The 25,132-nt window shown below is 36.2% G+C and overlaps 1 protein-coding gene across 14 annotated transcripts in view; it reads left to right on the top strand.

Annotated features, from left to right (window-relative positions):
• The window catches only part of LOC106072303 (zinc finger protein 664-like), a 42,938-nt gene extending 18,746 nt beyond the window's left edge, over positions 1-24,192 (top strand). For 5 of the 14 annotated variants that reach the window (XM_056038884.1, XM_056038888.1, XM_056038885.1 and 2 more), the window contains one exon: positions 1,693-7,218. In XM_056038884.1, coding sequence (XP_055894859.1) covers positions 1,693-2,178 — 486 coding nt within the window. In that variant the 3' untranslated portion in view covers positions 2,179-7,218. Of the gene's footprint in view, positions 1-1,692; positions 7,219-15,779; positions 15,963-16,196; positions 16,233-17,916; positions 18,383-18,981; positions 19,297-19,996; positions 20,162-21,189 lie in introns of those variants that run through there. The other 9 variants (XM_056038889.1, XM_056038891.1, XM_056038879.1 and 6 more) reach the window with 9 other exon arrangements.
• The last annotated feature ends 940 nt before the right edge of the window (positions 24,193-25,132 follow it).

Genomic DNA, 25,132 nt, shown 5'->3' with positions numbered 1-25,132 from the left:
AGTATTGGAGGTGAAAAGCTAACTAGTGTTAACAGCTTCAAATACCTCGGAGCTATTGTCTCAGATGAGGTAACAAAACCAAAACTATTGGCCCAAATAGCACAGTCCACAGCAGCCCTTTCAAAACTTAAAATAATATGGAAAGATAAGGGCTTAGCCCTCGGCACCAAAATCAGACTGATGCGCTCTCTGGTCATGGCCACATTTTTATATGCTTGCGAGTCGCGGGCGTTGAATGCAGAGCTTGAGAGGAGGATTCTAGCAATGGAATTGAGATGCTACAGAAGGATCCTAGGCATCACATTCAAAGACCGCATCACAAACCAAGAAATCAGAGACAGAGTTACTGTAGCGATCGGAGCCCATGATGACCTGCTAACTATTGTAAAAAGACGAAAGCTTAAAACCTTTGGCCACATTACAAGATCTACGGGGCTCGCAAAGACCTTCCTTCAGGGAACAGTGCCAGGGAAAAGAAGAAGAGGCAGACAGAAAAAGCGATGGGAGGACAACATTAAAGAATGGACGGGCCTGCCATTGAGAGAGGTTCTAAACAAGGCAAAAGACAGGGAGGAATGGAGAAAGACGGTCGATAAATCTTGCCTGGTGCCCCAACGGTCCAACAGACTAAGGGATAGGTAAAGGTAAAAAGGTTATTGGCTCCAAATTATTCTTTTACCTTTGCTTTTTTGTCTACCATCTTTTTTTTTTAAATATAGATATATATATATAGATATCAATAAATGATGCTCCATAAAGTAGTATTGGCTTAACAATGGTGTTGAAGAGCCTCATCTTGGTGGTGGGGCTTATTTCCCTAGATCCCCAAGTGTTCTTCAGCTGATAGAAGGCTGCTTGAACTTTACCAAAGCAGATTCTGACATCTGCATCTGTTCCTCCATGGCGGTCTAGGATACTACCAAGATAGGTGAAGCTTTGCGCCTTATCTTGGACTGTAATGGGTGTATTGTTGGATGCCTTTATCTTGAACACCTTTCTCTTCCCTCTAATTATGGTAAGGCTCATTCTAGCTGAATTTTTCGCAACGACATTTATCTTTTCCTGCATCTGCTGTTGTGTGTTAGAAAGAAGAGCCAAGTCATCTGCAAAGTCTAGGTCATCTAGCTGTTTCCACAGTGTCCGCTGTATACAGTTCAGCTTCTGGTCTGTTGCTGTCTTCAAGACCCAATCTATGGTAGTAGAAACAAGACTTCAAATATGTCTGTCAGTTGTCTACCATGCACTATTCTGCAAGTTATCTCCTCATATGACTTCTTGATGATATTTGTAATTTTTTTAGGCACTTCATAGTGTCTCAAACGTCTCCAAAGGATCTTTCTGTTCACGCTGTCAAACGCCTTCTCATAGTCTATAAAACTGACATAGAGAGAAGAGTTCCAATCCATAGACTGTTCCAAAATTATGTGTAATGTTGCTATCTGATCTTTGCATGATCTCTCCTTTTGAAAGCCGGCTTGTTGGTCACAGAGATGTGGAAGTACAGCATCTTTCATTTCGTTTAGCAGAACGGCAGTTAAACACTTTTCCTGGATGGACAGTAGTGTTATCCCTCAATAGTTGGAACAGGAACTAAGATCACCTATCTTTGGGATTTTTTTGGAATACAACTCTAGTATCAGATTAAATTGTTTAAAGTGTTAAATATTTAAATTTTTTTATTTTATCTCACAGAAAATAATGGTGAATCAAAATCCAGAAATGACTTTCAATCAAGATAGGTACAGGCATGCTACAAATAGTTGTTGCAAAGATGGATATTCTGAAAACTTAAAAGATGAACATTTTTCTTATTGTAACAAAAAGTACCAGCTGGTTTATGCAGAGAAAAAATCATATTTATTTCAAATAGGTACAGAAACTTTTTCTTCGTCAAAAATAAAAAATGAGATGATTTACCTAGGTAAAAAGCAATTCACTTGTAAAATCTGTCAGAAAAGATTCCCTTACCCCTCCTACTTAAAAAACCATGAGAGAATACATACTAATGAAAGGCCATTTAAATGTAACATTTGTCAAAAAGGATTCAATCATTCTTCAAACTTAGCTTGCCATAAAAAAATACATTCTGGAAGAAAGCCATTTCTTTGTACATTCTGTCAGAAAGCGTTCACTGAGTCCTGTCACCTTAAAAGTCATGAGCTTATACACTCTGGTTGAAAGCCATTTAAATGTAAAATTTGTCTGAAAAAATTCAAACAGTCTTCTGGCATAATACGCCATGAGATTCTACATTCTGATAAAAAGCATATAAATTTAAAATTTGTCAGAAATAGTTCACTGAGTCCTTTAACTTAAAACACCATGAGGTAATATTGTGGTGATTTCTGTTTTAACGTGCCAAATTTGTCATGACCTTATGTCTATGATTGTCAATGCTAATTATAAAGCTTATTATCAGCTCAATCTGTCTGTCTGTCAGGTAAAAAGTTTGTAAATGTTGGATCAAGCTGAAATTTTGCACTTATTTATTTCATCTGACAACTCGTTGATAATTAATTATTTTGTTTGGTATCTCAAACCAGGGAAAGAAATTGCACTTGACTGAAGTGTTAGTATGAACTGAATTAGTCGCTTTTTTTAGGTCGCCGTTTTAACTTTCTAGCAAACAATAGATAACTATACTATCTTCTATTTTCATAGGTGCCTCACTAGCAGAGTAATAATGAGGAGGCATGAGCCATGAGTTCAAATTCAGGTCTTCCTCCTTTTTTTATAAATGTTTTTAAAAAGCTAGTACGGTAAAAGTTCACCCAGATATCCATTTCATCTCCCCCCAACACACACACTTTTCCAAATGGTCCAGATAAGTAGGATCATAGCATATTGAGAAAGCTAAAAGCATGAAATAGCTCTAATAAAAACGATAGGTAAAAATATTTATAATCGCAGAGATTTATTTTTGTTGGTCTAGAATCCCTAGATCTATTACAAATTTAATTACTTAACTGATCCAAACTAACTGATACAATTACACTTTGTATAAGATTTGATTTTTCTTTTAAATATTTTTTTTTGTTTTTTATTGTTTTTCCTATCTGTATATATAATGGCACCAGCAGAATCGATTGCTGGGAAAATATCGAATGACCAAAATACACTTGGCTCCCTGTTCATTTGCTGGATTGTGGTTTGTACCTATCAATGGTCCTGGGTTTAAACCCTGCCTGCTCCCATCCCTGTTGTCCTGCGGGAGGTTTGGACTAGGAAGTAAATTATCTTCAACTTTGAAAGAACATCTGAAACATGTTAAATATTTTAGAACAAACAAATACTTCTAGACTTCTTTTTCTTTCTTTTCATGAACTCCTTCATAACACTAATTCAATAATTCACAATACAGCACTACTTGACAGCTATTCTTACACAACCACTGAAATAATAAATCCACATTGCAAAAGCACTTAACTATATTGATACAATTGAAAGACTGAACTTTTCTAATTTCTTCACTTAAACCTTACTTTCACTAACAATGGACTTCAATATAGAAAGTATTCAAATATTTAAAACAACTTATGAACCTGCAACTGCTCTAGGACCTGCTAAACTTCAAGGACCCACTATAACTCATTGACTTGTAACAGCTGAAGGACCCCCCGACAAACTCTTTTTCCCTCAATTTATACCTTTTTAAATCATCTAAATTGTCTTTTCATGAATCATAAAAACTTCTGTTCCAAATATTTCTTTTATCTATCATCTTCCTGAAACTGACATATGCAAATTTTTTCCTGACCACTTTTTCGGATTGGTAAACATGTGTTTTCTTTTGTGAACTTGATGTGACCTAACCCTTTCTAGAAAGAAGTAGAATGAGGTATTGATTCCTGACAAATACATTCTAGATCAATGCTCTGTAGTATTTTTGACTCCACTAACATTAAAGCCATGCTGCTAAGTCTTTCTTGTGACATTGTGCTCTAGGGATAGTTTTTGATAACTTGAGTTTTGAAAATGATCTCTCAGTGATGCAAAGGTAGTGGCCTGAGTTAGTAGTATTCAAATGGAGATTACAAGCTTTTATAAAAGTGTCATTACTAGATGAAGCCAGCTTTCTGTGTGTCGATGGTTGATTGTGGTACTGGTTTGTTGATGAAAAGTGCTTGTGCATCAATGACATGAACAAGCGATTTTCATCTTTCATCATACTAACAGAAAAAAGTAATATGGCTTTTCATGAGCTTGTCATCATTTAAGACTTCAACAGTTGTCTTGGTTCAAAAAGATACCCAAAGGTGTCCACATGGTTTTCCAGTACTACTGCCCAAACAGGTTTGATTTGCTATCAGTTCTATTAACAGTTCTGCATCAGAACTCAACTCCCCATCAAGTATTTTCTTTCTTCTGGTTGTTTTGCTTACAGGAAATCCATCATTCACTTACTTCTCCCGGGTATGGGAGATTCTAGGTTTTCTTTGTGACCATGAAAGCTCAAGTTGGTTTTTGCTAATTACTTGGATAGCTGCTTCTACATGCTTCAGAATTTATCTTTAATACTGGTGATTTTTTTAAATGTGCACATGAAACATATGTGACAACTCATCTGGTTTTGCCTTAAGTCATTCTTCTTCTAACTTCCATTTCTAAAAAGTTTGTCTGTGGTGGACATTCCAAGTGTGAAGAAAAGAGGAGCCAAGATTGATTGCAACTTTCTCCTGATGGAAACTTTCTAGTGAAACATGATGATGTCAAACTTTGTGATTTATTTTGTGTAAACTTTGTTGGAAAGAAGTACTCTTCATCTTTTTTTTTTTTTAGAACCAATAAGATATCCTGTAATACAATCTTTGCTTGCAGTTCCTCAGGCAAACTTCCAGCCAAGATATTAATTCTTTGTACTTAGAGTTTCTTCAACTTCCGAAGAAAGTGATTTTGGAACATCATCACTTGATTCATCATCTGTATCACTTACTTCAAATGTTTTCTCTGTTGGCTTAATGTTGTTTGCACTGTTTCAGAAGATCTGGGAAATACCACTGCTTTCAGGGGGTTTGTCGGCAGCCATGTTGTCTATGTCTTTGTTGAGTTTTTCCTGGGTGGGTACTTCATCTAGCTCATTCATTGTGGGTAGCTCAGTGATAGCGTTGAGGGCTGAGGCATATACCAAGCTTGTTGTTGCATAGATTTCAGAGTAATGTTCGACCCGTCTGTGCATTTGTTTGCTTTTGTTTAGTGTCAAATTTAATTCTGAAATTGTAGAAGCCAAACCTGAATAATATGGTAAATTCTAGCATTATCTAGAATATAACTGTTATACCCAAGTCTGTACATTTTGCTTTATCATGAATTGAATTTTGCTGAATATCATCATACAGTTTTTATTCCTGGTATCAAAGACAAATATTTCTAGTTCTTGCTGCAGGCATATATTCGGTATCATTTTAAAAGAAGGTAGATGTGCAAGAAATCTAAGTATATTTGTGTTTTAAACTTAAAATTAACTTAACAAACTTTGATCTCTGTGATCAAAAAATAGAATTAGAAAAATGTAAACAAAATCAAATTACTGATAGATCAAAATCTAGTTTTAGTCTTTCTGTTATACATGTAATCCATATATGATGAAAAAGGCAACTTTTGGAACAATTTGTAACTCAAATATACACAGGTATTGCTTTTGTCATTGGTATTTCATGTTACACAAAAATTTGGTGAAACATTATTTAAAATGTTTTAACAATAAAACATGCATATTTGACTTCCAATTTAAAATAGAAACAATAATAAGAACAATCACTCTCGCATCTGGAAGTGATTTAAAAAAATATTAAAGGTTTAATAATTCTAATAATAATGAAACAAACCCTATATACCAAGTTACTCCCATATGGGTTACAACATCAAGTTACCATAGTTTACTGCCTGTTCTGCTTCATGTGCAAGTTCCTATATGCAATCCTTTTTTTCCTTCTTTATACTGGAAGACAGGTCTGTAAGCCTCTGCACAGTCCATTTGAGCCCTTACTTTGGTGTTGTTAAGAATTTCTTTTCTTTCCTAAACTTATTCCTTGAATTTCTGGATTTTTAGGTCACCCCTAAGTCCATCCAACAGTAATGGGTACCTGACTTTAGTTGGGGAAAGTAAAGGCAGTTTTTCGTTGTGCTGGCCACATAAAACTCTGCTCATTAACCGTTGGCCAAAAGAAACAGATGAGCATAACATCATCTGCCCCATAGATTGCAATTTATGAAAGCAGAAACTTTACTTTTTTTTTAGGCTCGGCCAAGATCCACTCTTTTTGTGCATATTTGACCCTTCCTTTAATTAAAATGAGAACATTAAATGATTATTTTTGGCAAAAAGCCATTTATGTCATTTGCCAGGAAAGATTGCAAATAAAATTTTGTTTTATTTAACATAACCAGTACTTTTGGAATTTCCTTTAGGATAGCTGGGGTGGGCGAGGCTTGAACATAACAATCGAGACAACAGCCCATAGTGCCTACCACTTTTCCAGGCAGCCAGCTTAAGTTTTTTGTAATAATAAAACCCACAAAATGAAAAGAGTAGAAGAAATGTGGATAAAATAATTAAATAAATAACAATTTCACTACTTAATTCTTGTACACTAAGGTATATACAATATGTATGTCATTTGTGAAAGTGTGAGTGTGTAATCAAAATGTTATTGTATAGGTTAGCTGGGATGAATAAGAGAATGACAGAATGAATTTGACTAGAAAGTTACTTATCATTTAGGTAGAAATAGTTTTAAGTGTTACATTTGTATTTATACATTTAATAAATTTTTAGTAACAAGGATGAATGTTTCATTAAATAATAATCCCTAACAAAATAAATGAAACTACAAGTAAAAATTAGAGATAATGAAGATCATTTATATCACTTGTACATTGGTAGCCAAGTTATTTCAGTAGATTTTGTAAAGAATCATAAAATCTTTTTTTAAAATATAGTTTATTTTCTATTATTATAAACAGTTTATATGTTAGCATATAAAAAAGAGACTACAAGAACACAGAGTAGAACAGTATTAAGTTTTAGGAAAACTTTTTTTTTATTATTTTCAAAAAGTTTTTATTCATATTATCATTTTTTTTTAAATCTCAAAATTACCTATTTTATTTAGAAAAGTAATATTTGCTCTTAGGAACTGTTCAATATTGTCTTATATTAATGAATAGCATGTCTAAGGAGATACTTGGTATGAATTGCAATAAAATATGTATGCAGGACTTTTATTTGTGTTATTGCTTTTTTACTTGATAGTCCTTAGTTCAAGTTGTATGTTGTGACTTTTAAATGCTCTACTTTTTTAATTAAATTATTGAATCTTAAAATTCATCAAGTAAATTGTATCATGCTGCAGAGTATACATACGTCACGGTTCCAGCTAGTACCCAAGGAACATTTGTGCAAAGTTTCAAGATTAATCAAACGGTTTTGATTTCTTTACATTCTACTTTATAGTATAGATATATATATATATCGACGATGTAGAAGAATAAAATGAGCATTTATACAGACAAGAAAGTGTTAGTTATTGTCTACTAGTGGGAGGTTCAACTTTTTCAATGACACATTCGTCTTTTTAATTATAATGTTTTAATAATAATAAAATATTTAGATTATATCACCAATTAGTCAAGTTCAATTTCTTTCACTTGTTAGATTCCAAACAAAATAATTGATTACCAATAGTTTATTAGCTAATTGGTTTATTTTAAATGACTGTTTAATGCAGAGTTAATTAGATATACATTTAGGCTTGACACACACAAACCTTAAAAGAGCAAAAAGAAATAATAAAAAAATTGAATGTGAAACAAAAAAAAAAAGCAATTTTCTTTACAAAGTAATAATTAGACTGGAAGGGAAGATTCGGGAAATGTCACAATGGCATCTCCGTTAGTAACCTTGTGTTGGCTCCAAATAGACATTTAGCCGATGAAAACCGAAAACTTTTTCAAATCTATTCAATAACATGAAAGAGCAGCAATATAAAATAGTATGAGTTGCTACTTCTGTGGACCAAATAGGGGGGGGGGGGGCAATACGGCAAGCTGAGTGTTTTTGTCATACATAACTAGGCCTACTTATAGACAGTTCCTCCAATCACAAAGTTGCTCGTGGCACATATGTCTTCAAATATCTCACCATTTTCCTTCACCTCACATAATCCATTCATTCCCATGATCTCCTCATATCCTCTGTTGTCATTGCCTAACTTAGCATTGAAGTCGCCCTTTATGATGATGTTTCTTTTAGTACGGCCCTGTATGATGGTAGTCAGCCTATTATAAAAAGTGTCTGTCCTTCTCCTCCTCTCCACCGTCGTTTGTTGGGGCTTAGGATTGAACAATAGGCCCCTATCTATGTTAATCCTCTTCAGCACTATGGAATGAGGCTGTTATTATCCGTGGTCCATGCGCTTCCCATCCAATGAGTACTCTTTGAACCCGCTTAAACAGCATCAGGACTACTCTTTGAGTGTGTGTAGCCTCTTGTTCATGTCCTGAGTATAAAAGTAGCTCCACTGAAGTCAGCCCTGAACCAGTCCATCTTGACTCACTGATTCCTAAGATGGTGAGCTTGTACATTTTCATCTCAGCAGCCACTTGCGCTGTCTTCCCAGTCTCATACATGGTCCGGACGTTCCAAGTACCGATGGTGGTCGTGGTCCTCGTAGAGATAATGGTCTTCGGCTTGTTGGCTTCCAGATGACTCTGGCATTCACCGACATGCGCCATAAACCTTCCAGCTGGAGGTCCATCTTCTTACAGGTCAGTGACTTCTGTTGATTTGCTGTTTGGAGTTTCTGTAGTATATCGTGGTTTTTCTACAGGGTATAGTAGTGTAGTGTAACTGAGTTGATTTTCTGCGTGCGTCCAGCGGGTCTGAAGGTCATGGCCATTGTGTGTGTTTCATGTCCAGTGTGTGTGTGTGTATAGACTGCATCAGTGGTATGCTAGACGTGCTGGTTTCATTCACTGTTTACTGTAGTCTAATTTTGTCGAATAAAGCCATGTTATTGGTATTCTAGTCGTTATCATTTCATTACAATTTATTCGACAAAATTATGTATCTGGATTAGTGTTGAATTCCTTAATTTACAATGGATAAATTACTCAGACCGAAAGAGTTGGACATTGATCCTAATGCTCCCCTGGCCTCAGAAAAATGGACTCACTGGTATGACACATTTCAGAATTTTCTTTCATCCATCAAGGATATAAACGAAGACTTTAAACTAAAGTTGTTGAAGAATCACGTATCTGCTACGGTTTATATGCTCATCAGTGATGTATCGTCCTATTCGATGGCCATAGACACACTCAAGACTACTTATATTAAGGTAAAGAATGACATTTTTGCTAGACATTTGGTTGCTACATGTAAACAGCAGCCGGGCCAAACGGTAGAGTCCTTTATGCTAAAGTTGCGAAGCCTGGCCCGGGACTGTGACTTTAAAGAAGTAACTGCTGAACAGCACAGAGACATTTGCATTAGAGACGCCTTCATAACTGGTCTGGCATCCAACACTATTAGACAGCGGTTACTGGAAAAGACATCTCTTTACAAAGCGCTTTTGACGAAGCTAGAGTGTTAGAAACAGCCATAACGCATGCTCAGGCTTACAATTCAACGAACGAAATCTCCTGTGGGGCAATGAAAACACCAACTAGCTCCCATCTAGAAACATACATTTCTAACGAAGACCAGGAATTAAATGCCATTAAGTCGCTATGCTACTTTTGTGGTAGGAGGAGACACTCTAGGACTGAATGCCCTGCTCGAAATGCATTATGTCATCAGTGCGGTAAAAAGAGACACTTCCAAACTGTTTGTAAATCAAGTAAAACAACAGCCAACAAAGCTGGCAGCAAAATATCACTGACCAGTGTGATAACTCCATGTACCTTGTCATCAACGCATTTCTCTGGGCTTACACAGTCTACGGCCCAAGTGAACGTCAACGGGTTGCTGTTGCAAGCTCTCATAGACACTGGCAGCTGTGAAAGTTACATATCAGAAGCCATCGTTAAGAGAAATAAATGGCCAGTACGTCCGTCTACAAACAGAATATTCATGGCCACTACACATCTTTCTGAAAAGACATTAGGACATACATTTGCCGATGTCCAGTACAAGGGAGAACACTACAAAAAGGTCAAACTTTCTCTACTTGCTGGATTGTGCTCGGATGTAATCCTTGGTGTAGACTTTATAAGTCTTCATAAGGAATTGACCATACCGTACGGAGGAAAACGCAATCCTCTACACATCTGTGGTCTTAAAGCAGCACGAGTCGAAACACCGAGCCTATTCAGTAATCTAACTTCTGACTGCAGACCAGTGGCTACTAAGTCCCGAAAGCACACAATAGGTGATAACAAATTTATTGAGTCCGAAGTTAGAAAACTCCTCTCGGACAAAATCATTGAACCTTCAAAGTCTCCCTGGAGAGCACAGGTGCTTGTGACAATGAGTCGAAATGAATTGAAACTGCTCCATGACTCTCTGTGTCATCCGGGAGTAACAAGACTATGGCATTTAGTGCGAGCGAAAAACTTACCTTTTTCTTGTGAAGATGTCAGGCTGGTTGTCAACCAGTGCAGAATCTGTGCCGAAGTGAAACCCAGATATTTCAGTAATTCTAATGGAACTCTAATTAAGGCGATGCAGCCTTTCCAGAGACTAAGTATGGACTTCAAAGGACCGCTCCCTTCTACATCTCGGAACACATACCTGCTAACCATAGTTGACGAATTTTCAAGATTCCCGTTTGCATACGCCTGTTCTGATATGTCAGCTTCAACAGTAATCAGATGTCTAGAGAATTTATTTGGACTATTCGGAATGCCTGACTATGTACACTCTGATAGAGGTACCTCATTCATGTCAAGAGAGGTGCAGCAATTTTTACACGAGAGAGGGGTGGCCACAAGCAGGACGACCCCTTATAATCCCAGAGGGAACTCTCAAGTAGAAAGGCTAAACGGGTCATTGTGGAAAGCTATAACTCTGGCCTTAAAAACTCGAGGACTCCCGGTTTCCAAATGGGAGCAGGCGTTAAACCAAGCCCTGCACTCTCTTCGTTCTCTGCTGTGTACCGCTACAAACGAGACACCTCACGAGAGAATATTCAAGTTCTATCGCAGGTCCACCTTCGGCAAATCACTCCCGACATGGTTAGCTCAACCAGGAAAAGTGTTGTTAAAAAAGGGAGTCCGTGCATCAAAATATGACGATGGTACAATAGCTGTGGACTTAATTACATGCAACCCACAGTATGCCATTGTAAGACTTCCTGATGGAAGAGAAGAAACAGTGTCATTGCGACATTTGGCCCCAGCTCCAAGAGAGGGACAATCAGAGGTGTATCAAAATATGGAACATGAAGACTTTGAGCCGGAGACAAACCCTATAACACAGATGCAGGTGCCTACTGACCATGTGACTATAGAACCAATGGCTGCTCCTAACACACATGTACAACAAGGGGAAAATGGACATCAAGAAGAAGTAAATACAGGGGCTGAGTCTTCAGTTAGAGAGCCGCCGATGTCACCAACTCCAAGCGACGGCAGTATACCTAAGACCAAGAACGAGCAGACCTAATTATAAGGTCTAACATTTATTTAATTATTTTTCCATATCACAAGTTCTAACTCAGTATCTGTAGGCTTAATATGACACACTTTGAACTGATCATTTTATAGTGTATAGCTTTTCTAGTTAGGCTTTTGTATTGTATTACTTATTACATTATTATTCAAGACAACTGGTCTTAATATTTGTATGCATAATAAGACACTTAGGGACTGATAATTTATAGTGTATAACGTGTTTGTTTATAGTTATACAATGCTTTTCAATAGAGTAACTCTAAGTATTCTGTAGGGATACTAAGGCCTCTTATATCGATGTCCTTCACTATTATTTACATGTTTATGTTCCTATAACTTTTAGGCGGGGTGATTGTAGTGTAACTGAGTTGATTTTCTGCGTGCGTCCAGCGTGTCTGAAGGTCATGGCCATTGTGTGTGTTTCATGTCCAGTGTGTGTGTGTGTATAGACTGCATCAGTGGTATGCTAGACGTGCTGGTTTCATTCACTGTTTACTGTAGTCTAATTTTGTCGAATAAAGCCATGTTATTGGTATTCTAGTCGTTATCATTTCATTACAAGTAGCTAGCTCTACGCACAACCCTCCTCCTTTCTCATCCGGGCATGGGACCGTCCTAAGGCGGGACTCCGTAACAGAATGTGATATATAGTTCGTCCATCGTAGTTCGATGATGACCACTTTGTCATCCAGGGGGCTGAGGGCTTTGCACTGGGGTTTTATGCCTCCTCATGTGGCTGGTGAGACCAATGTGAGCCCGGAATTTTCGGCCGCACACTGGGCAGGTTATTCCAGCTGGGGCTAGTGTCTTTTGTCTTGCTTTTCTTTTGTGGCGTTTTTCTTCTGCCAGCGTTGTTCTTTTTTTCTCAGCAACCTGTGCGCCAGTTTTCACAGCGCGACGCCATGATGCTCTGTCATGTGCCTCTGTCTCCCAGGTGCCAGGGTCTATGCTGAACGCCTTCAGAGAAGCTTTGAGGCCCTGACCCTGAAGCGCTTTCTTTGCCCACCTTGCGAGCGCTTTCCTTCGCTTAATTGGCCATACAAGAGTCGTTTAGGGATGCGGTGGTCTTCCATTCTGTAGACGTGACCTGCCCATCGCAGCTGGGACTGCATCAGGATTGTGTGGATGCTTTGCACACACGCTCTTCGAAGGACTTCTGTATCTGGTATTTTGCCTTGCCATTTGACATTTAGTATTTTTCTCAGACATGTCATGTGGAAGTGGTTTAGTTTCTTTGCATGTTTACTGTACACTGTCCATGTTTCTGAGGCATAGAGCAATGTAGGGAGGATGACGGCTCTATATACCCCTAGCTTGGTGTTTGTGGTGATACCACGTCTGTTCCAGACATTTGTAGACAGTCTGCCATAGGATGCACTGGCCTTGGCGATACGCAGGTCGATTTCACTATCGATTTTTCCATTTCTGGAGAGTGTGCTGCCAAGATATGTGAATTTGTCCACTGCGTTTATATCCTGTCCATTTATAGTAATGCTTGGATCCGAGTAGGCTTTCCCAGGAGCAGGTAGATATAAAACTTCAGTCTTGTTCGTATTGATGGTAAGGCCAAAGTCTGAGCATGCTCTTGAGAAGTCACTGACGATGCTCTGCAGATCATTTTCAGAGCAGGCATTTAGGGCACAGTCGTCAGCAAATAGCAAGTCTCTGATTACTGCTGTATTTGTTTTTTATTTTGCTTTAAGCCGCCTCGGGTTAAATAGGCCACCATCAAATCTGTATGATATATTTATCCCTTTGTTTTCTCTATTTGTGAATGCATCTGTCAGCATAGCGGAGAACATGATACTGAACAGTGTAGGTGCTAGGACACAGCCTTGTTTTACCCCGTTTGATACTTCGAAGGGCTCTGAAGGTTCTCCACTTTCTTGGACACGAGCCTTCATGCTATCATGAAATAGTCTCACCATGGTTATGAATTTTTTGTGGACAGCCATACTTTGACATGATCTTCCAGAGTCCTTCTCTGCTAACAGTGTCGAAAGCCTTTGTTAAGTCGACATATATTGAGAACAGGTCAGCATTTTGTTCTTGGCATTTTTCCTGGAGCTGCCTTGCTGCAAAGATCATGTCAATGGTTCCACGCTCTTTTCTACCGCACTGGCTTTCTGGTAGTAGACCATATTCTATGTGTTGCATGAGCCGATTTAGTAGGATGTGTGCAAGGATTTTCCCAGCAATAGAGAGAAGAGATATTCCTCTGTGGTTGTCGCAGATCTGGCGGTTTCCTTTTCGCTTGTATAAATGAACAATTTAGGCATCTTTAAAGTCTTGTGGTATTGACTCTTTTTCCCACATAATTAAGAAGAGCTTATGAAGTCTTTCAATCAGGGCTAATCCACCTTTTTTGTAGACCTCTGCAGGAATGGAGTCAGCTCCTGGGGCTTTTCCGCTTGCGAGCTGTTGAATGGCAAGATCGGTTTCCTTTAGCGTAGGGGGGTCATCCATTTTTTTCATTTACTGGTACTTGCTGTAGCCTGTCTATGGCCTCTTCATTTATGATGGAAGGTGTATTGAGAACCTTTTCGAAGTGCTCTGCCCAGCGTTTTAGGATTTCTTCCTTATCTGTCAATAGGATTGTCCCATCAGCATTTAATAGAGGGGATGAGCCTGACTTTGTGGGTCCATAGATTTCGTTTATGGCATGGTAAAAGTTCTTCATGTCGTGCCTGTCAGCAAATTCCTGTATTGTTTCCACTTTCTTGCTAAGCCAGGTATCTTACATTTGGCGAAGCTGTTTTTTGCACATTTTTGCGGATGTTAGTGAATGCATCTTTAGTGGACTGGGAGTTTGGGTTGTTCAGACACAATTTGTGGAGCTTGTGCTTTTCGTCTAATAGTTTTCTGATCTCAGTACTGTTTTCATCAAACCAGTCCTGATGCTTTCTCTCCATAGGACCGAGTATGTTTAATGCTGTGCTATAGATAGCTTCTTTGAAGCATTCCCAGCTTTTATCTACATTTGATTCAGTTAGAACGGTGGACTTGAGGCAGTTCTCTATTGCATCTGCAAGCGACTTTTCAGTTTTGTCATCTGCTAAGCTGGCCGTGTTTAGCCTTTTTAGGGATTTTGATTTTTGCGGACGTCTCTTTGGTTGGATACGAATGTTTAGTTTTGTGATGATGAGGCGGTGGTCTGTTCTGATGGTCAGATTGTCTGGTGATGACGTAATCTATGAGGTGCCAGTGTCTTGGGCGGGGATGCATCCACGAAGTTCGCTTTCTCATTGGAAGACTGAATATTGTGTTTGATATGAGCAGCTTGTGTTCAGCACAGGTCTGGAGTAGTAATAATCCATTGCTGTTGCATTGACCTATCCCAAATTTGCCTAAGACTCCGTAACAGAATGTGATACATGGGCACTAGTGTATCCATGAAAAGACAGGGGGAGGCGGTAGTTGGAATCAATAGCGCCCCCTCTCCAAACCACACATCTTAAAGAAAATTAGTGTAATATAGGAATAGTTATTTTTTTTATTTATCTCGCTCTAATCACACCCGACTATGCTCCCCTCCCCCCAGAGTGGAGGGGCCTGACACCACGGACATTATCTGACCATAAAATGCTCGCCAAACAATCTTGTAGAAGGGCCAACCTTAGGCATAGGCAAACTAGGCAGCAACTTTGGGCCTCCCTGATAGCAAAGATTTTGGGCCCAGTAAGGGCCCCAACTGTGCCAGCCCATACTAACCATATGGGCCCCAACTGGGGGATGAACATTGGCCGAAACGGGTGCCCTTAGACTGAGTCTGGGCTCAGTCAGGGGGCCCAGAAAATCCCCTTGTGAAACCCGTGTGGGGCCAATAAGGGGAAGGACTTGTGGGCCCCAACAGGGCCAAATATACTTGGCCCCTAAGGGGGCATTAATGAAAGCCCAAATGGGGGCCCTTAAGGGGCGAGTCTGGGCTTAGTCAGGGAGCCCAGATGACGCCTTGATGGAAACCTCATGGGGCCAGTATGGGGCAAACATTGAGGGGCCTGAAAGGGCTAACCACATGGGCCCCATTTGGGAGATGAACGTTGGCCCAAACGGGCGCCCTTAGGGCTGAGTCTGGGTTCAGTTAGGGGGCCCAGATGAAGCCGGATGGATCCCTCATGGGGCCAGTATGGGGCAAACATTAAAAAACATAAGTTGACAACCATAGACGCATAGATCTACATGTATAGGCCTATATGTCTATGCTAACTAGATTTATAATTTAAAAAAAATCTCACGCATAAAAAGTTATTAAAAGCTAAATATCGATAAGGGAGATCAATATGCTTGTCAACAACATGGCGGCCGTTCTAGGTTTCTTAAAATCTTTTTCAAAATAACGACTTAGTAACGTCTGTATTCTAGATCTAGATCTATATAAATCTATCAAGTATAACTCTAAACTTATAAAAAACCGGGGTATTCTGCGTAGCTACAGTCTATAGACTATAGTCACCTAATCTAGATCTAATTATTCTAATACCGATTTAGTGTACTTAGAATCTAGATCTAGATCTAGTTTGCCCAGTTTCTGAGTTTGGTCATTTAATAAGGTGTGATTTTGTGATGGGAAGCTTTACCCTAGATTCTAGGTCTAGTAGGCTTAAAGGAAAACTCCGATGGTTTTGACAATTTTTGATATAATATGTGTTTTGATTTATAGATAATGAATATATTATTCTTTTTTTTTATTTGCAAGAATAACTTAGTAATTGATGTTTTTGTGACATAATTTGTCTTAAGTTTGAGTTGAGTGAACTTAAGTACTAGACCTCTAGATCTAGAATACTGAATTGTAACTAGATCTAAGTACTAAAACTAAAATAAAGTAGTATAATTGTGTAATTATTTTATTAATATTGTAGTGTATAAGTAGATCTATTGCTATGAGTCTATTATTAAATTGTCTATTAATATTATATTTAATAAGTTGTAAGATAAGAATAAGTTCAATAAGACTATATATTGATTATATTATAAGAAAATAATTTAATTTAAATAGAGCACTGTTAAAAAATGTAGGCACTGCAATAACATGACAAACAAAAACACAAAATTAAAATGACAAACTAATCTAAAGTTCTAGAAGCTTTAAATTTTAAACTGTAGGTCTTAATGTTCTTCTTGAATGTATTGTAGCATATATTGTTTGTCTGAGATCAATGGGGAGTGAGTTCCAAACCTTGGTTCAGTGCACCGAAAAAGCCAGCAGGCCATAGCTTTTGAGGGAGAAATGTGCCACCACTAGAAGCGTTGAGTCCATTGAGCGCAGGACTCTCATAAAGTGATCAATTCGCTAAGGTGTTTAATAAGGGCATTTCTTTATAAATTATAAATACTGTGGAAGTGGGGTGGCTGACTTCATGTTTATCATTGGATACATTGCAATGTTTTGTTTGCAAATGAAATGTATTGAGCATCTTAAATCTTTTCAAACAAAGTTATTCCACTTTTCGAGCCAGCGAGTGAAATCAGGTTTTATCATTTTCCTTAGCTGAAAGGTGAAACTATTTCTAGTGAAATGGATGAAATTACAAGACTTATTTGGGTTCCTTGATTGTGGAAGTCAAGAACTTGGAACTAGTTTTCAATACCATCAGCTCACCATTAAATGCAAAACTCCAATTGGTAACACGACTGGAAGGATTAGTCCTCCCGTAGAGCCTTGGCAAGAAACTCTGCTTTTAGGCGTGGTGCCTTTTTCTCAGCAGCAGATTTCCTTATTCCATATTTAAGACAAATATGCATGAGAACTAACATTAATAAAGAGAGTTTATGTAATTAAAAACTCTAGCTTGCTGGTTATTCGTACTCACACATTACACACAAACTTGTATGTGCATCTTAAATCTTTTCAAATAAAGTTATTCCACTTCTGAAAGGTGAAACTATTTCTAGTGAAATGAATGAAATTACAAGACTTATTTGGATTCCTTGATTGTGGAGTTTGAAAGCAAATTTTAATACGTCAAGAACTTGGAACTAGTTTTCAATACCATCAGTTCACCATTTAATGCAGAAGCTTTATTTAGCCCCAGATGACATACCTCCAAGCAAAATATGACCTGAAAGAGTAATTCCAGTGAGTTCTTCCACAGAAGTTTCATAACTGCCAGAAGCTGTATTCCCATACTTAAAAAAAAATTGCTGCAAAGCTTTCACATTATTCAGAACCTAATTCATCTGTGAACACGCTTTATTTCGTTTGTTTGAAAATTATGAAGTGTTAGAACAGGTCGATGCTCACTGACTGTAAGTTGACAGCAGTCGCAAGAACAAAACAACTAGTAAGCTAGTTCTATAGTTACAGAACATTATGCACGGATGTAAACAGTTAAATGCTTCACATTAAGTACAATTGTACATTTATGGTGAAATGTTGGGATGTAAAAAGACAATAACAAAATTTAACCCTTTGAACGCTTGCGGTAGATTAACCTCTAAACATCAGAATTGTAATTCCATTTTGTATGCACTCATTGTAAAACAGCTCAGCACTTTAAGGGTTAAAAAATTATTCGTAAAATTAATTCAAGAAATTGCCAACTGTTGTTGTAATTCCTCAATTAGGAGTAAAAAAATGTATGCGGCCCGCTAGTCCCCAAATTTTTTTAATGCGGCCCTGGGTAGAAAAAGGTTGCCCACCCCTGCTCTAGACTAAAACTGTCTAGTAGAGATGATTAGTTACTAGATCTAGTACTCTAGTATTGATTGAACTTGACTTCTAATATATATATATATATATTCTACTAGACTAGTACTAGGTCAGTAGGTGAGTGAGGCCAGGCTTTTATGCTTATACGTAATTATATATAAATAAAATATAGTGTGAAGTGTGGGTGTTAAACAAATTAAGCCAGTAGCATCCATTTTCATGTTTGTATTTGTATTGCTCCGAAATGGTTTGACCTTAGAAAAAAATGATAGTATCAATTAACTCCTCATCCTTTTAGTTTTGTCTATGAAAAAAAAATTATATATATCTATATATATATATCACTCCACAAGAGTAACACAGTAACATTTCAGTTTCAGACTCAATGTATTTTGATGAAATTAGATGTCTAGATCAAGATTCTAAGTATTGATAGAGCTTTTTTTTTTATTAAATTTATTTAAGTTTATTGATGCCTTTTATGTTTTCTAATTCTAAGTTAATAAAATTACAACAGAAGTTTATATTAATAAATAAAAGCTTTATACCAGTATCAACTAAAAGGATATATATAAGTTTGTAACCCAGCCTACTTTAAGCAAGATAAAATCTTAAGGCTCTGTTTTTTATTGGAGTTTGAATGTTTGTATATTTTTTTTTTACACAAATACATTTTTAAATGTTTATTTATTTACTTTCATTTTTATTTTCCTCAGGAACAATGAATGTAGTTGCTTAGTCACACAGTTAAATATTGATGCCATATCAAGGCATTTATGTGCTCTCTAGTGACATTCAAATATTGGGACATATCTAGATGTTATATGACATTCAAAATTTTATAAAGAACTCAGATTTTGTCAATAAAGACACCCAAAGAATTAATTCACTTATCAATAATAGATGATATGGAACAAAACGTGAATGAATGCAGAAATGTTATTAAAATTGAGAAAATAGATTGGTCAGATACTTCAGAAAACAGCTTTGCTAGTGAAACTTATGAATTAACTTTAAACGAAGAGGCACAGGTAAGCTACATCGTAAATAAGTAGTAAAACTTAAGTAAACTATTATTATAAAATATTATTATTTTAAAATATTGTTACGTTCTTCTCTATCAGCCCTTCTGCAAACACTGCCCAACAGCACATCTAACACAAGAACTTGACAAAATAAGCTTCAATAAACAATGTGGGCGGTTTATTTACAATTACATCGACAACAGCCAATAAACACAATTGGCTACAGTAACTTCAAATGCTTTGCTACACAACAGAACTGCCTAACTAATCACTACAAGTCTCTCTAGCTCGTACAGCTACATTTTCGAGGATTCACTTCGTAGCACTGCTTGCTGTTCTGGACTCGACTCTGTTTCTAACACACTGTCTCTCGTCTGTAAAGGCTTTTTGGTCACATGACCATAACATTGGTCATATTGAGTGCATTAGCAGTAATGTCCCATATTCAACGGCCCTTGACCTGTGTGATTGGCCTGAATCATGTGTGTCAGTAGGCCGCACACACATTAACCCTTTCAGTCTGCCACTAGAGTTATAACAATATAGAAATGAAAAAAAATGTATGCCTATTTTCAAATGTTGATACTTATTATATTTCTCCCTAAAGTTTTTTTTTTACTCCTTCAATTAAAAATTAAATCCCACTAATATCTTTACTGAATAACATTCAAGATTTGAAGGTAGAAAACACATTCTATTTCTAAAGGCATCAGAAGAACAAAATCATTCACGATCAGTAATGGATGACATGGAACAGGACTTAACCAATGATCTCAAAAATGTTATAAAAATTGAGAAGACAGAATCATCTTTAGATTCAGAGACACAAGAAATTTCTAGTGTTCATACTATTAAAGAAGAAGAGACACAGGTAAGACAATTGTAATATCATACTTGGGAATTTTTTAAATATTTATTTTTACCTAGAAAAACCAACTTCGTTTACCCTTTGTAAAAAAAAAAAGTAGATTTTTCTTGAGCTGAATATCTACATATAATAGGGAAAAAAATAAAGTGCTTTTTTTTATGTAACGTAGCAGTAAAGTAACTTTAAACTGTCTATCTGGTTTATTTCCTTTTTATCTCAGTTGGACAAGAATGACATTTTAATTGTAGAGTATCAACAAATAATAGTGTAAAAAAAAATATGTTTAGAAAATATGCATGTCTATGTCTTATTATAGAAATCAAAACCATTTGACCAATCTTAATAAAACTTTGTATGAAAGCTCCTTAGATAATAGCATTGATCTTAGGACATGTAAAGTTTTCCTACATGTAGGCATCTTGACATTGACTTCTAACTAATTAATAATTAATTTTTGATGCTATATAATAATTAGAAGTATAAGAAATAACACTTCTGAGTAGCAATGTAACTTAACTGTTTATTACAAGTTCTTAACTATTTTTTTTCTAACTCAACTGCTTACTCAAAACTAACTGTTATGTATGGAGGCATGGTGGCTGAAGGTCTGAAAAGGGAACTTAACTTGACTGTTATGTACACAGCGTAGTGTGATTATAGAATGGTGTTGAATGAGGGAGAAGGGATTTCAAGAATGGAGTAATGTAAACAAGGTTATTATTTACATAGTATTATTCATTGATTAAAGTTCTCATAATCTACTGTTTATTGTTCTGTTTTGGTGTATGATTAAGAGTACTGACTGGCTTGTAACTGACTGAATAACCTTAGGCAAAGTTAGATGGGTTTACTCCAGCACATGGCTGTTGGCTGTTCACTAAATTGTCAGTTATATTAGGGTTCAATTAGTATATCACAAGTAAGAGATGACAGTTTGTTTTTTTTTCTTTTTATCCAGAATTTAGTGTCGCAATACAACCATAGTATCAAGTACAATTATTGATATTTTTTTAATTTATTTTATCTTGTAGAAAAAAATGGTGACTCAGAATCAAGAAATGACTTTAAACCAAGATTTGTATGCTAGAAACACTCCACACAAAGATGAGAATGATGTAAACTCAGAAGATGAGGAACAAAATTTTTCTTATAGCAATAGATCTCAGAGAAAGAAAAAATCTGACCGAGCTCATATAGGTACACAAACATCCTCTACTTTATCAAAAGTAAAAAAAAAGTTGGTGATTCACTCAGGTAGAAAGTTATTTCAATGTAATATTTGTCAGAAACAGTTCACTAGATCTTCTAACTTAAAACACCATGAGACAATACATTCTGGTAAAATGCCATTTAAATGTAAAATTTGTCAGAAAGAATTCACTCAGTCCGCTCACTTAAAAAGCCATGAGAAAATACATTCCGGTATAAAGCCATTTCAATGTAAATTTTGTCAGAAAGAATTCAGTCACTCCTCTAACTTAAAAAGCCATGAGAAAAGGCACTCTGGCATAAAATTTACATGTAAAATTTGTCAGAAAGAATTTCTTCATCACTCTAGCTTAATAACTCATGAGAAAATACATTCTGGTAAATCACTTTTTAAATGTAAAATTTGTCAGAAAGAGTTCATTCGGTCCTCTCACTTAGAAAGTCATGAGCTAATACATTCTGGTATAAAGCCATTTAAATGTAAAATTTGTCAGAAAGAATTCACTGAGTCCTCTAACTTAAAACACCATGAGCTAATACATTCTGGTGAAAAGCCATTTAAATGTGAAATTTGTCAGAAAAAATTCAGTCGTCTTGGTAACTTAAAATGCCATGAGCAATTACATACTGGTGAAAGGCCATTTAAATGTCAAATTTGTCAAGGTGATTTTACTCGGCTCGCCCACTTAAAACGACATGAAAAAATACATTCTGATAAATAAGCATTTAAGTGTGACAAGTCAGAAACATTTGTTCATTAAATCTTTTTAGAATGCCTTCTGACACATCATTTTGCCATTTAAATATCACATGTGTCATTTTGACTTCTTTACATTATTAAGATTGAATATACATATGATTGGTTAAACATAATTAAATGTTTAGTAGCACAGCCATTAATTAACATAGCTTATTTAAAATTCTGAACTTTGAAGAAACTAAACAATATACTCTCTGGGAAGACCTTTTAAATTTGTGTTCATGTTTATTCTGGCAAAAATACTTCTAAATTATTTGTTCTTCATAAGTTGCTAATATTCTTTCAGAAATGAAGATAAATACTCCACAGTCCAAACTCCCTGCAGATCAGTGGCATATAAAAGTGGGTAGGGTGTATACTCAGAAGCATCATTACACCAGTGTGATTTGCATACAAAATGACCATACAAATATAAATCAGAAAAAGTTAACAAAATCTGCACTTTTTAATCAGTATCATATGTTTCATCATTGGGAAAATTATTTAAATTTGAACTCTGTCTGCAATATTGTTTCCTGTTCATAAGCTTAAAATTTTGTGCATCATCTTCAAAGTGTAGATCTGTTATAGGACTATTATAAAATGTAGTAGATATATATACATTTTCTTAACCAGGATTCTTTCATGGGGTGAAGGAATGGATCGGTTCAAAAAATGTTTCCTTGGTTGTTTTTATTAATCTTATATTTATTAATTATTAAGAGAAAAAAACAAACATTTCATTTTATGTTGTATAAAGAAGGTATTGTCTTTTTTAAAAAGTATTTTAATGTTTTTCTCTCTTACAATACTGTTATTTATTTCGTACCATTGTGGAAACTTTTAGGTGAAAACGGCTATAACAATTTTCCTAGAAATTCGACAGTTGCTGCATATTGTTTGGAAAAGAATTACTAGCTCATTGGCCACACTGGAAAAAACTCTACTCTTGTATAATTTAAAAAAAAAAAAACTAACAAAATTTAAATTTGGCTAGAGAATGAGAAAATATTTATCTTGGACAGGCTATACGTCTTAGACTATTTCCCCATATAGGCATTATTCATTCAAGAGTTGATAAATTGGTTCTCGGTCATTTCATCCTCTGATAATTTCATCCCCCAGTCATTTCATCCCCAATAAAATATTTTTATATTCCATTGTTTAATAGTGCTGTTAAGACTTTGACTTTTAAGTCCTCATTTCATCTAATATATAAATATGATTATGTAGAATGCTTTTTGACACTTTTTGACATGTTACTAATGCGTTTATAGTGTTTCCTCTTCCACTTTGCATTCTTGATGAGAACTCTTATAATATATTGTAAATTTGGGTGTGTACTTAGCTGTAGCGCTTCTATTGGATGTGGGGGATGTAATATTATAATATTCCCCTGCGCATGACGTAATGATCAAAGGCTAAGGTTTGGTGGAAGTAGTGAAAATCATTTGAGAGATAGAAGTGCGATTAGAATAATTAATTAGAATAGTCTAGTTGTATTTGAATGTATGAATGAAGGTTTAATTATATAAATGTGTTTATACATTGTCTAAATTGTATTTTTATGACATCATTTTCTTGGCTGCATTTTTAGTAACAAGGATGCTCGTTAAATTTATTTCTTTATTGACTACAATGTTCTATTTTCAATAGTAGTTTAATAATGTCTTTTTTTTATGCTAAACACTTTTTATATCCTTTAATATGGTAAATGTAACACAATACAATTACGAAAACCGTTTCTATCATTGGTACCATGGTAACTCAATCATTTCTTGAAATTTAGTAAGGAATTGTTATAACAAATTATCGTAAAATTTACTTTTACATGTTAGCTTTATTTTCATTTATGATATACATTTTATATTTCTTTGCATCATATAAAAGAAAATAGAGTGCATCAGTTTAAAATTGTAGGAAACATTTTTATTGCTAATAGAATAGTGTTGTTGTTTTTTCTTTAATGTGCAAGAGCTTTTTTTTTTTTATGAACTTATTATTGTTTTATACTAGTCTAATATGATGTTATATAAGGTATTTATCACCAAACAGTGAATTGCAATAAAATATGTATTGGTATGCAGTGCTTTTATTGGCATTATTCATTTATTGTTGGACTGAGTATCGTTAACTCGTACATTAAAACTTATGAAATTCTAAATAATTTAGTCTTTATTTTTAGTTTAATTTTTGAAACCTAGAATTTATCAGATAACACTTATATCAGGTATGATACAATAAGAAATGGTTGAAATCCTAAAAAGAATTGATTAAGGCCCATGAGGGGACTCAGGCTCAAGGAGCCGTCTCTCACAATAGACTGATGTGATTAAATGATTAGTAAAGAGCCAATCCTTCATTCCTGGCCTCTGGATAAAAGCATAACCTGAGGCCACGAAGCTCAATCTTGACCCAAAATGGACATTATGCAGAAACATGGTCAAATTGTGATTCCCATTTTGTTTCTGTAGGGAATCAGAGGAAATAGTGGCGCATAGCTTGAATGAGAGTCTCATCTCTGTCAGAGGTACTGGTGGCGCATAGCTTGAATGAGAGTCTCATCTCTGTCAGAGGAACTAGTGGCGCATAGCTTGAATGAGAGTCTCATCTCTGTCAGAGGAACTAGTCGGGTGCATAGCTTGAATGAGAGTCTCATCTCTGTCAGAGGAACTAGTGGCGCATAGCTTGAATGAGAGTCTCATCTCTGTCAGAGGTACTGGTGGCGCATAGCTTGAATGAGAGTCTCATCTCTGTCAGAGGAACTAGTGGCGCATAGCTTGAATGAGAGTCTCATCTCTGTCAGAGGAAATAGTGGGGCGCATAGCTTGAATGAGAGTCTCATCTCTGTCAGAGGAAATAGTGGGGCGCATAGCTTGAATGAGAGTCTCATCTCTGTCAGAGGAACTAGTCGGGTGCATAGCTTGAATGAAAGTCTCATCTCTGTCAGAGGAACTAGTGGCGCATAGCTTGAATGAGAGTCTCATCTCTGTCAGAGGAACTAGTGGCGCATAGCTTGAATGAGA

The sequence above is a fragment of the Biomphalaria glabrata genome, chromosome 8 (genome assembly GCF_947242115.1).
Source record: "Biomphalaria glabrata chromosome 8, xgBioGlab47.1, whole genome shotgun sequence".
NCBI classification, from domain to species: domain Eukaryota; kingdom Metazoa; phylum Mollusca; class Gastropoda; family Planorbidae; genus Biomphalaria; species Biomphalaria glabrata.
The sequence above is the reverse complement of the archived record's forward strand: the minus strand, read 5'-3'. Positions and strand labels throughout refer to the sequence as shown.